Below are 13349 nucleotides of genomic sequence, written 5' to 3'. Positions count from 1 at the left end.
AGTATGTATCTCTTCCATGGAGGTCTTCCATCCAAGTTCTGATCAACTCTGATCTTTCTTAGCTTGTGAGACAACAGAACTAGTTGGAAAGCCAAAAACCTTTTAGCTATTGTGCTATTTACCAGCACAGGTGATGAAAGATTAGATTTAGAAAATTAAATATTAGATTGTTTCACTGATTCGTGCCATCATCTCCATTTCAGTTTCACTAATGCTAAGCCAAGTAACTTTTTTTTGATGGTGGTGATGGGGGGTAATTCTTTCTGCAGTGACCTTTACATCTGCAAGTACCTCAGACATACTTACCTTTATAAAACTCATGTGCTTAATAATGACACTGTTATTTATATTAATGTCATCAGTAATATAAACAGTGAAATGCTGTTTGGGTTAGGCTCAACCTAAAATAAAGAGTGGTGATTTTGCTTTTAGAAAGGTCAGAGTCTATATAAACAGTGGCAACACTGAGTTTAAACAGTGGTGAGCTTGAGTCAGAAGATACTTGAATCTGATCCATTTACAGCTGCATTTTTCTCTGTTAATTAAGTGCTTTATTCAGACCAAAATTCAATTTCCACATTTGTTTGTTTCTGAGACTTTTGGGATTCCTGTGGAGTATAACCCTGGTGCAGAAGCCAAAGTGTCTCAACACTGCTCCCAGGGAGCTCAGACTCAAGGCTTTGACAATGCCCTTTAAATAGCACTGAACAAGAAGTCACACCTGTCCCATACACCAATGTGTGGAATGTGTCCCACACAAATGACATCATAACAGCTCACTGAGATGTTTGGAGGAATGCATTTTTGATGGACATGAGGAGGGTTTTAGAATGAATCAATCTCTATATACTCTTAGATGGTCTGTACTCTCCTAGCAGAGTAAGCAGATCTCACTATAGGATGGTTTAAACTAAACACCTGATTCTCAGGCTGATAATGTCAGGAAGCCAAATGAATAACATTTATTTTTTCTTGCCTTGACACCTCCAAGGAGATGTGCAATTGAGATCCTCTCTATTTGTGCTCATTAAAGACCCTGTGGGAATTAGTAAAGGTGTTAGCCCAGCTATTGTGGCCAAACTTCCCTCAAATAATTTTTAATACATAAAATAGATATCTTCATAGTGTGCCCTAACTTCTTGTGTGATGTAGCTGTTAACCATTTACTATATTTAATTTCAAATATTTCATTGATGGAAGAAGTGATTCCTACATACACTTGTATAAAATTGGTCTATTGATTTGTATGTCTCTGGATGAAAGGTGCATATGGTCCTTGCCATGTTCCACACAATCAGACATACAGAGGCCAAGGACATTATCCCTTGTTTTCTTTTGCTGCACATAAGAGGGACTGTTAATAAATTGTGGTTAAGCTTCTTCAACTACTTAATTTGAATTTGATCCCTGTTATATTCACTTATTTTCTATACCTTATTGATTCATCTGGGCCTTTGGTGCCATTGGATTCTCATCACATTGAGGGCTGCATGTTTATGTTACAGACATTTAGACAGGTGGTTGTTGTTGGTTGCCAGAGCATCTTCCAGAATGCAGCCTGCCTTTATGGCTGCCAGAACTCTTTCTTCCTGTTTGCTGATAGTTACATGTTCTTAATTTAGGCACTTACCTGGCAGAGGATGGAAAAAGTTGTCTGTCTTTCCATTTCTGTGTGCACGAGCTCTCTAGAGAGCTAAGTGGTACCAGCTGCAGATTGGGAAGAGCCACTGAAAAAGAAAGTGATGACAAAGTACTATAGACTGATTACCAACAGCAATTGATGTTGGCATAGGTTGATATTGACATGCCACTGCAGGTCACATAAGCGCCGTGCTGTGAAAGGAATAGAACCTTCAGCTTTACAGACTCTGTTATCAGTGTCAGCAGGCATGCTCCGGTATACGGAGGCATGGGCTGTCATTTTTTTATGCTGACAGTGAAGATTTTCCTGTAAATGGTTTGTCACTTGAAGAGTTTGTATATGGGCAATAAATCTCTTACAGGTTGCATCCATTGCAGATCCTTTTGTTTAAAAGTGGTGATCAACATATAAGACAATCATGGATGTGATCTGCCTTCTGCCATCTGTTTTGTGCTATATACTTCAATTTATGTCTAGAAATCTATAGCACATGAAAACCTTTATTTCAGACAAATATTGTATGCTGGTAAAGAGTAGTACAGGTAGCATTAGGGCAATGTTATTTAAAGATGGAAGAAGCAGGAAGGTTGATGTTCATTGACTGCCCTGTGCTGTAATGCTAATGAATCTTATTAGTTAAATTGGCTCTGTCTGGTCAATACTTGAGTGAGAGGCTTCCAAGAAAAACCTAGGCACAGCAGGAAGTGGTGTTGGTGATTCAGTAAGTGGTACACTTCCCTTTGCGTTGGAGCTGAACTAGAGCCCAAGCATGGTGTTAGTGGCACACTGTAGTTCTGGAATTACCATGAGACATAAAATGAGGCTCTGGACCACTTGTGGTCGTTAAAGATACAATGGCAGTTTTCTTAAAATTAGACTGCTAACTCCAGTGCACCAGCTAAATTTAAATGTGGGATTTTGCATTTTGCCTACATTCAGTAAGTTCCCTCGACCATTTTAAATAAAGTTTCAGGGTAGCACCCATCATTATTAAACAGTGAAGTGTTGTCAAGGTTTTTTCCCCACTTTGAACTTTAGAGTACAAGAAATGGGGACCTGCATGAACACTTCTAAGCTTAATTACTAGCTTAGGTCTGGTACGCTGCCACCAGCCAGAATTTAGTGTCTGGCACACTTTCTGTTCCCCCAAAACGTTCCCTGGGGAACCCAGACCCAAACCCCTTGGATCTTAAAAACAAGGAGAAATTAACCATCCCCCTCCTTTTAGCCCCAGACTTTCCCCTCCCTGGGTTGCCTTGAGAGGCTTCACACAGAGCCAAACTCCTTGGATCTTAAAACAAAGAGGAATTAACCATCCCTCTCCTTTTCCCCCTAGACTTTCCCCTCCCTGGGTTGCCTTGAGAGGCTTCACACCGATCCAAACTTCTTGGATCTTAAGGAAAAATCAGTCAGGTTCTTAAAAAGAAAGCTTTTCATTAAAGAAAGAAAAAGTAAAAATTATCTCTGCAAAATCAGGATGGAAAATGCTTTACAGGGTACTCAGATTCATATAGACTAGAGGGACCTCCCTTCTAGCCTTAGATTCAAAGTTACAGCAATTAGAGGTAAAAAATCCTTCCAGCAAAAGAAGCCTTTACAAATTGAGAAAATAAACATAAGACTAATCTGCCTTGCCTGGCTATTACTTACAATTTTGAAACATGAAAAACTGATTCAGAAAGATAGGGAAAGCCTGGAATGATGTCCCGTCCCTCTCAGTCCCGAGAGCGAACAACCAACAACAACAACAAAAAAAGCACAAACAAAGACTTCCCTCCACCAAGATTTGAAAGTATCTTGTCCCCCTATTGGTCCTCTGGTCAGGTGTCAGCCAGGTTTACGGAGCTTCTTAACCCTTTGCAGGTAAAAGAGACATTAACCCTTAACCATCTGTTTATGACAAGTGTACTCTCTGGTGCTTCTGGAATTTAGAAAATATGATATTACCTTAGATTCAGATTATTTCAGGGCTAAGACTGTTTTTCGTATTTATTTGTCTGATGCCTAACAAAATACTGCTCTGCTCCCATTTTATGGCCCCCTATTGGTACCATATTATAAACATTGCTGGTATAACTCCATTGTAGTAAAGAAATTTGATCTTAAATAACAATAATGATAAATATTTTAATGCTGGAATCTTAATAATTAAGCTGATCAGATCTCTGTTTTTATTGTAGATATTGATGAATGCAGCACCATTCCTGGAATCTGTGATGGAGGAGAGTGTTCTAACACTGTTAGCAGTTACTTTTGCAAATGTCCACCTGGTTTTTATACAGCTCCTGATGGCACAAGATGTATAGGTGAGTATAAAACCAAAAGTGTTGGAGTAGTAGATGCAATTGACATGCATATTTCCATAGAAGTAGATAATATCATACAAAAATATATTTCATAACCATAGAAACTCTCTTGAAATCCCTCTTGAGAGCAAGTGCCCACAGTCATCATCAAAGATTAGTTTTCTGTTTTCTTTCTTTTTGCTGTTGTAGCTAATGATACTCTTGCAATTTAATACAAAGTCCATGTGGCTATTCCCTTTCTGAAATCATTTGATATATTTAACTAAAAAGATGGGTAATGATATACAGTATTTACTATAGTCATCCCTTTTCCTCTCTCCTTTTTTGGTGATCTTTCCCCTCTTCTTCTTTTTATTCAGGGTTTCTCTATAAAGCTGTTTAAAAAAAGTGTGTTGCATTAAAATGAGCTGAACTTGTTTTACAGGGTTCTCTTTCTTTTCCTATTCTCCCACATTAATCTTTGTTGCAGCATGTGTTTCGCTGCATGGTTATTTAAAAAAAAAAACCCTAAGAAATAAAATCATAGACACAGAAATTTGAAACATTGTCAGTCACAGGCTTTATAGGTTTTATTCAAAATGTTTTTCATTAAAGAAAATAATGCGTAATGACTTTAATCAGCCTGGCTGGTGGTTGCTATCTTTGAAGTGCATGCAGTAGTTTGATTTTTATGACATTCATAGTGTGATGATGCTGTTGTGTCTTACTTTGAATGTGATGGAATGGATATGACCCTCCAAAGCAGTCTTTGTGTCATGTTGCATCACATAATGCTCCAAAGCAATATCTCTGGAGTTGCTACTATGCTTCCAGACAAGGTATCGGGGGTTTCCATAACTCACTCACTGACACTTTGATGTCATGGTCTCCAAAGTACAGTGCACTGAAGTAACACTATTTTTGGGAAGGATATAATCTGCCTGCTCCCTGGTACTTGGAGACTGATGATATCCCCAGTCTAGAATAAGATCCGTATGTCTCCAACTGGGTCAGGTATTTTAGGATACACCATAATTTCTTGTCTTTCCTTTAAACTTATTGCAAGTATGTTGTTCTCTATTCAGTCCTGAAACCCAGAGCCTTCATAGTCATTTTCAAATTAAATGAAAATTAAACTTCCATGGTTTTGGCTGGTTTATTTAAAACTCTAAAAGGCTCTGAAAACCAGGTGGAATAAGGCAGTCTCCCCATATTAGCACCTTTCGGAAGAGATCAGTTGGTAAAGGACAGAGCAGAAAAACAACTCTTGAAAGGAAAGTATGGAGGGAGAGTAAGTTTCCCAGAAAAAATGCTTTTCCCTAGAAAACTGGAAATACATTAGTTTAGGACATGATTCATTGTGAAGGTTGCCATTATACTTTTGTATATGTTCAGAAATGCATTTCCTTTAACAGTATCTCTTCCAGTATCAGACACAGTATTTGTTTATGTAGTTAGGTGGTATTTAGAGGGTTCAGAATGCACCTGGTCATTGCTTTTCTTGCTTTGGACAAGTAGCTCCTTAAGAACTGTGCTGCTCACTAGATATTGTATATATTAGATGCTTGTTTACACAAAGCAATGCAGACTGCTATAGAGATGATATAAGATGTGCATTTCCCCTTCGGTATAATATTAGTTAATAATATTTTGAATTTAACTCACTAGTGTAGTGCAGATTCTGCTGTTCTATAGATACTGTGCAGTCAAGATTGTCTGATGCCATCACTCACATTAGATTCCTTCAGATTTTCAACCATACTGTCTGCTCCCTCCTTCCCTCTATTTCCAGGCTGAAGTAGTTTAGTTTAACAATTGGATATTGAAGTGATGACAAGAAGCAATGTAAATGATATACCAGGCCATGAGCCATCATTAACATTCGACATCACGTTCAAGGAAAAATGTGCTAAATGTGAAGCACTATTAATTTTCTGCACATAGTTTAGATTTATGTCTTAATTTGCAAGCTGTGCATTTGCACTATTAACAAGGATATTGCCAAAATTTGCATTAGAGCCAGGCAGAGCATCGTCTTTTTACTTGAGGACAGACATATTATAACTATTTAAAAAGTGTTAGATAAATGTTAGCTAATGGGTCTGGGGAGAGGGCTTTTGGGTCTACAAATAAAGGGCCCTGAACTAAGGAGCAGGGTTTAGAACCACTTCTATCCTCATCCTGTCATCCTTTCAACACTTCCGCTAGCCTCATAATTCTACAGTCAGAATGAAACCTAACAAAGAAATTAATGTAGCAGGGAGAAAATTACATAGATGTTTCATTTGTATTGGCTCGGTCTGAGATTCATTTTAACATGGTAGATCATGGGACAACTTTTGGGTTGTGGATGGAAAAAAAAATTGAGAACCCACGGGCTAGATGATCTAATAAGTCTTTTCTATCTCAAATTTTCCTGATTCTGTGATTTGAATTGAAATTAGTTCTAAAACTTGAAGCAATGGCTGACTGTCTCCATCGGCTGTAGTACCGCTAATATCTTTGTTTAGGATTCCAGCTCATGAAAGGCAGAACCATTACAGACTCTCTCATCAGATCATTGAATATCATCAGTTCCCTCAAAATAATAAGGAATTTCCTTGGATTTTTATACAAACTGTAGTATCTCATCTGCTGAACTCTGGATAACTGAGATGCTGGACAGCAGAATCTGCCACATCCTCGATAACCAAAACACTTTATTTAAGGACTGTTGCATGCTGATATAAGATTACGTCCATGTTTTTCTCCTACGTTTTGACAGAGAACATTCTTCTGCTTTAAAAACTGCCTGGTTTATCGCGCAACATCAGATCATGCTACAGCTTGTTTTAAGTTGAATTATGTTGACGTGATATGACATGCTGAAAGAATTACTCAAAACTGCAGATTGTATCATAGACTTTGAAAAGGTGTTTGGGTGTTTTTCTTTCCCCCTCAAAGATAGGAGATGTTTGTAAAATGTCGCAAGAGCTGAGAAGGTGAAATCCTGGTATAAGCTGTTCTTTGTAGAACACATGCCAGCCCATTTTAGATATGAAGCAAACACGTCTCCATGAGCAATTTGATGGCACCTGTTGTAATTGTATTGTAATTTCTTGCTCTGCCATCTGTATGTAATTTCAGTCATCATTCACTTCAGCTTTGAAAGCCAGGATTAATGAGAAATAAATTGTGTGGCCATGGGAGCTATCGTTTATTTGTTAATGTACATCCACAGCCTTTAAATTAAAGCTGAAACGATGATTTGATGCTGGTTGTAATAATGTTGACAATTATAGCACTATAGGGCTTTTCTGTGAAGGCGCTGAAACATTAAATATTGAATAAACTTTTTCTTCTTTCTCCTTTTTCTCCTCTCCCACACTGTTACAGATTTATTATTTTATTACAACATGGGACTCCTAGCTGAAGGGGTTTTTTTCACATCACATTTTCTTTGGTTTTACTTCCTGTAGGGTTTTCACCTCTGAATTGCACTTTAGCTTTCAGGTTTCAATGAGTCTAAGAACTCACAGCAAAGTCTCATAAAAAAATCATGGCACTCCACCTGGTTTTGAAGTGAAACCATAAATCTGCCAGTGGTGTGATGACTCACACGTGGGTCCAAGCTGACACAAAAGGTTTGGGAACCTCTCTGTATTGCCATCCTTAAACCAGGCTCCAAATATCATGAGGTTGGCTTAAAATCATGAGATTCTGAGAGTAATCCCTTGGGGGTTCTTTTTATTTGCTTGCTGGATTTTGAGTCCTTGTTCACATTTTTCAAGCTTTACTCTGCAACTATTAGGGCTAGATAATTAGGGCTTTTTAAAATGAAAGAAGAGATTTTCACATCTCCTCACTTCAGGACCTTTAAAGAAAACTCTAAACTTATTGAGACTTACAGTACAAATCCTGAGAGTTGGCAACACTTGAGAAAGTTGTGCTGGGTTTTGAGTTTTTAAAACCCCCAACCTACCAAATCTCACCCAATTTCTTGTTTTGTTCTCAATTTTTTTAAATTAATATTACTGATACTGAATCAATCCTACTCAACCAAGCAAACCAATACTTTTGCTGTCAAGGCAGCATTAGGAGCAATAGGCACTGGATTTGTAAATGAAAGATGCACTTTTTATTGGGCTGATCTTTCCATGTGCATTTTTTTCCTCCTGTTAGATGTACGTCCTGGATACTGTTTCTCTTCTCTGACGAATGGCCGTTGCGGCAATCAACTCCCCCAGGTTTTAACTAAAATGCAATGCTGCTGTGACACCGGACGATGCTGGTCTCCTGGGGCAACGAGTGCCCCTGAAATGTGCCCAATCCGAGCTACTGGTATGGATCATTTTGCATTCTTACAGTAATGGTTTAGCACTTTCCTATTCAGTTATCCTGTTTTGTGAGTAATGTTTGCAGTGTAGACTTATGAATCTTACGAAAAGGATTATGGCTGGTGATGAGCAATCTCTAAAGGACTGGATGTTCAGCCTTAACCTAAATTTTAGGCATCCTTCTCAAAAACCCTGTCAATAGGCACAGGCTACTCCCACCGCAATCCTGTAGTAGGCTCTAGTTCCTTCTCACCTCTCCTCTCATCATGACCTTCCGGTAGTCTTTATCTCCCTTTGTCCTGTCTCTCAATCTTCTGATTGGCCCCTTTTCTCTGAAGGCCTGCAACCACTGAGGGTTCTTTCATTTAAACCATGTGATTTCTCACCTCTGGTCCTGACTGTCACTGAATTCATGCGCTCTGCAGTTATTTGCCTTACATTGCATTGAGTGTCCCAGAGAACATAACATATGGACTCAGAGCTGGCTAGGGCCCAGCAGAGTAGTAGCACAAGTGGACTGTGAAACCAAGTGGAAAGGGCCAGAGGATGGGTCTGTTGAAGGGTGTTTAGGAGAGAAGGTGGACTGAAGGCCTACTGGAAAGTCACAGGAAAGAAGAGTGCAAGAGACTTGAGGAAGATTACAGAGAGGAAGCTCACACTAGATTAGGAGCTAGGGAGAGGGAGGAGGCTAGAGAGGAGGTGGATTGGTCTCTTTCTGCAAAGCAATGTAAAATGAAAAAATGCAGGTTTGGTTCACAGGATGGAGGAATGTTTACAATCCCTATTTTTTAACTGGTTGAGTGAGACAGCATGATCTAGTGACAAGAGCAGGGTTCTAAGGTCAGAACCTGGGTTCTCTTCCTGGCTCTGTCACTGTCTTATTGAGTGACTTGAATGATAATACTTCAAATTCATATAGTACTTCACATGTTCGAAGCAGTGTACAGACAATAACTAGAATTCTAGACTAGTACTAAGCAAGTATTGTCCCCTGGCTAAGGTAGGTTAAAATAGGATGGGGAGCTGTAGGAAAGTGCTTTTTCCCAAGACAGAGGAACAGTGGGAGTTCCCCTCTGCTTTTAAAACCGTGCCCAATTTCCCTTACACAACTCCTGATTATTCCCATTTAACAGCTGAAGAAACTGAGGCAGAAAAGTGATTTGCCTAAGACCACATAGAAAGTCAATGGCAGAGCAGAATTGAGAACCTACGACTTCCCGACTCCCAAACCTGTGCTAAGTCCAACAGCTCATGCTGCCTTGGGCAAGTTTTTTAACTTCTCTGTGCTTCCCTTACCAGATAAGGCCTTAAAGACAGAGTAACAGTGTGTGGGGTACAGTGTAGCTAAATGCCACAGTGAAAAATAGGTAGCATCCACACTGCGGTGTATAGCTGCACATGGCAGTGAAAGGCTCTGGCAGGGGGGAAGCAGCGGAGAAATTCTCCAGGAGCCTTTTCTCATTACCTCTGCCATGCCAGAGCCTTTCCCCACTGTCAGTCTTTCACTGTGGTGGGGAAAGGCTCGGGCATGGAGGAGGCTTCAGGACATTAAAACCAGCAATGTGGATGTGGGAAGCATGTAGCATGTCATGTGTAGAGAGCCATGCAGGGTACGTACCCTAAGATTCTAGCATGTCTCTACTCACCTAAGCAGTATCTCACCTTCTACACGGCTATTTATACATATATCAGGGGCTTGTGAAGTGTCTGTACTGTACATGCAGCCGTAATGTAGACCTAACCTAAAATGGAATAAGTAATTTATAATTTCCTTTCTAAAGTGCTTTCAAATCCTCCAGTGAGAGAGGCTAGATATACACATGGGCTCAGACAGCACTGTCTATCAATAGTTTTACAGGCTCACTGGTTTCTAAATATGTCCTAAGAGTGAGCCCAAATGTAGGAATTTTAGGGCTGTCAGTGAATGACGTTGGTGAGGCCAAGTCTCTCCAACTTGGATATGGAAATTTAATGTAATACAAAGCAGAGCACTGGTTGCATAACCAGGCGGTTGCCTTTTCAATGTGGGCAGCAGACCCTCTTGCAGCTGTTACTATAAAATAGGCTGTTTATTGCTGGCAATTATACATGGAGATTAGAGTTCCAATAAAAAGGCTTGCACTGTATTCTGTTGCATACCACAGCAATAATTGTTTATACCGAAGGGCATGATTCACCATTAAAACTATAAATACTTTTAAATTGGTGTCTAAAGTGTTCAGCCTAGTAGGTCCACACCTCACCTAAGCGCTTTATAGTAGTGTCTCTTGGCTCCATTGGGTAGATTGCTAACAGGGGTGGTGTGATTTGTTCTAGTGGAGAGGGGCTGCTCCAGTAATGTGTTACACTCAGCTACTTTTCTGATAAACCACCAGACTTTAAAATACAGTATTTCCTTTGTCAGAAACTGGTGTAATTGCTTGCATATAGCTTTTCTATCATTGGTATTCTCACGTAACTAGATTCCTGCTAACTGTGATAAATTTAAAAAATATTGTGATCCAATACTAACAATCTCTCTAGTCTCGCCTGCTTGTCCAAGAGTAGCAAAACAAATGCAGTGGACCATGACAGGGAAAAGAGAATCTTAGGTTAATATCATATTTAACAAATCTGCTTTAACGTATTGAACAGCATATAAGATGTTGGACAGTCAGATTGAAAACTAAAGCATTCAGTCTAACTTTCCTGGCAGTGTCCTTAGGAACAGGTTATAATTTGTATGTACAGAACACTTAACATAGCATATGACTTTATTTTTTAAGGAATTAATTTATCTTAGAATCATTTTCACTGAACCCTTTCATTATTGCCCCAAAAGCCTTTCGATTTGCACACTGTTTGTATATACGTGTTTTGTGGGCTTGATTGAAAGGTCAGTTGAAGATGTGGCCTCGTGATCATCAGTTGTACCAGTATATTATCTCTTGAAAATATATGTAAAATCACTTTACATATTATAGGTTTTGTTAATGTAAATTATCTAGCCTTCAAGTTCACTCTTCTTATTCTGGGCTATTAAAGGGATTTACAACTTGAGATGCTAATGAGAGACAAAAATACAACCCTGAAGCCTTAAAATTTCACTTGACATACAGGAAAGGTTTTTCTTTTTCTTTTCACAGAAACTCAATGTTTTTCTGTGAAAGTCAGTCTGCAGGACAGGCCAGAATTTTAAGGACTTCAGGATAGTAGTTAATTTGGGACCCGGTCCAAAAGTTCTTATGCCCATTGAGTTCGGCAGAGGTTTTGCCTGAAAGGGACTAAATAAAAAGAATATGATTGGTTCCCTGTTGCCCCCTCGTGGCAGTGTTCTGATGAACTGTGTACTAAATTCTACTTTGCACTGGAAGGCCGATTCACAGAATGAGGTCTTCTGTTACGAAAAAAGTTCACTTGGTCTCCATTTTCCAGGAGGGTATTTCATGTGTACTGTCACCAGACTGAAGTGCTGTGTATTCATGTTTCAGAGGAATATCGCAAGTTATGCGACCTAACGCCTGGGAGACCTCTTCCTCCAGAGCGTCCTCCAATCCTTCTTCCTGAGAGATATCCTCCTGAGAGATATCCTCCTCAGATTCCTGATATACCATCTCGGCCAGGCATTGTTTTTCCACCACTTCCATCCCGCGTTCCTGGTAAGAATTAAATTCCAACCTCCGTGCTCTGGTAGGTGTTGGTCCCTCAAAACCCACAGCTGTGATTTCCCTGTTGTTACAAGTTCATAACCATCTCACAGTCAGAACCAGAACAGCCACGAATAGTTCAGTCCTTCCTTAATACAATTTGGGACTTTGATCTTGGCCTCATCCAGCAGATGATCAGCAGACAATGGACCACTCTCCAGGCTGGGATTTTGCATAACTGGAGGTAGGGAATTAGAATTCACCTTCCTCTAGATATTCACCAGGAAAACCACTTAACACGCTTTGTGCCAAACGTCCATTCTTGTCAGGCACATTGTTCAATATAGTTCATTGAATCTCTAGGTCTCACATCTGTCACATCCTCTCCCACGCGCCCCCCCCCCCCCCCCCGCGAGAGGTTTCATAAAATCCCAGCCTGTGGTAGTACATTGATACAATGAACCTCAAAGACGAATGCTGTAAGGTCTCCCAAGGATAGGGCAGGAAATTGCTCTCTCTCACACTTGCATGGGGGAGAGAAGCTGCTGCTGCCAGGCTGCTATTTCCACTGTTCCTTAGGTGAGTGGGGATTGGGCAGACTGGTGTGGGGAAAAGGTGGAACCAAAGCTCCAATTCACCATGCCTCACATACTCATCCAGTGCACTGGCCTGTGCAAGTGAGCCAGTGTGAAGAGAGAGGTAAACGATGCCAAGGAACAGGCTAGGGGAAGGTTTAGGTGTGTCTGGTGCAAGGAGGAATCAGGAAAAAGAACTCGGACTTTGAGAGTCAATTCATTCCCTATCCTGTCTCTTACTCAGGCTCGTTTGCAAATGCCAATGCAGCCCACAGTAAGCACTTGCCAACTGGTACCACATAGTTACCACAGTAATCTTCTGAGTTTCTGTCCAATCCCTAGTGATAAAAAGTGGAGATATTTGAGGTACTGTGCTATTGTGTTGCAGCTGTTGGCTAATGCTGACTTTTTATAATCCCTATATAATATCACATACCTACTTTACTCCTTATGCATCTGCTGGATGAGGCCAAGATCAAAGTCCCAAATTGGATTTAGCCCTAAATGTTGTGTCCTGCAAGATGGGAAAGCAGAATTATAGATGTCACCATCAGAAAGTCAACATTTACCAGCCATTCTCAAAGAGTGCTGTCTGGGACATAGCGCTGCTTTCCCGTGCTTAGTGTTATCCAAGTTCTTCTCTAATCTATGTGGTGATGGAAGGTAAATGTTAACTTTTAATGGGGAACACTGTATGAGTTGTGTATTACAGAAAATCATGATTATAACCTGTTCATCTGCTTTTGTAACTCTTTCATTTCAGTGGTCTTGCCAGTTAATTTCACTGACTATTGCCAGCTATTCAGACATCTCTGTCTTAATGGGCGTTGTATTCCAACTCCTGGGAGCTACCGCTGCGAGTGCAACAAAGGATTCCAGCTGGATGTCAGAGGGGAATGCATTGG

At 40.0% G+C, this 13349-nt stretch overlaps 1 protein-coding gene across 2 annotated transcripts in view; it reads left to right on the top strand.

The window, feature by feature from the left end:
• FBN1 (fibrillin 1) overlaps nt 1-13349 on the top strand; it is a 226958-nt gene that overhangs the window by 91043 nt on the left and 122566 nt on the right. For both annotated transcript variants that reach the window (XM_050966864.1, XM_050966863.1), the window contains exons 9-12: nt 3823-3948; nt 8089-8247; nt 11714-11881; nt 13208-13348. In XM_050966864.1, the coding sequence (XP_050822821.1) occupies nt 3823-3948; nt 8089-8247; nt 11714-11881; nt 13208-13348 (594 nt within the window). The remainder of the gene's footprint in view (nt 1-3822; nt 3949-8088; nt 8248-11713; nt 11882-13207; nt 13349) is intronic.

This window comes from Gopherus flavomarginatus, chromosome 9 (genome assembly GCF_025201925.1).
Source record: "Gopherus flavomarginatus isolate rGopFla2 chromosome 9, rGopFla2.mat.asm, whole genome shotgun sequence".
Taxonomy (NCBI): domain Eukaryota; kingdom Metazoa; phylum Chordata; order Testudines; family Testudinidae; genus Gopherus; species Gopherus flavomarginatus.
This window is presented reverse-complemented; position numbering and strand designations above follow the sequence as displayed.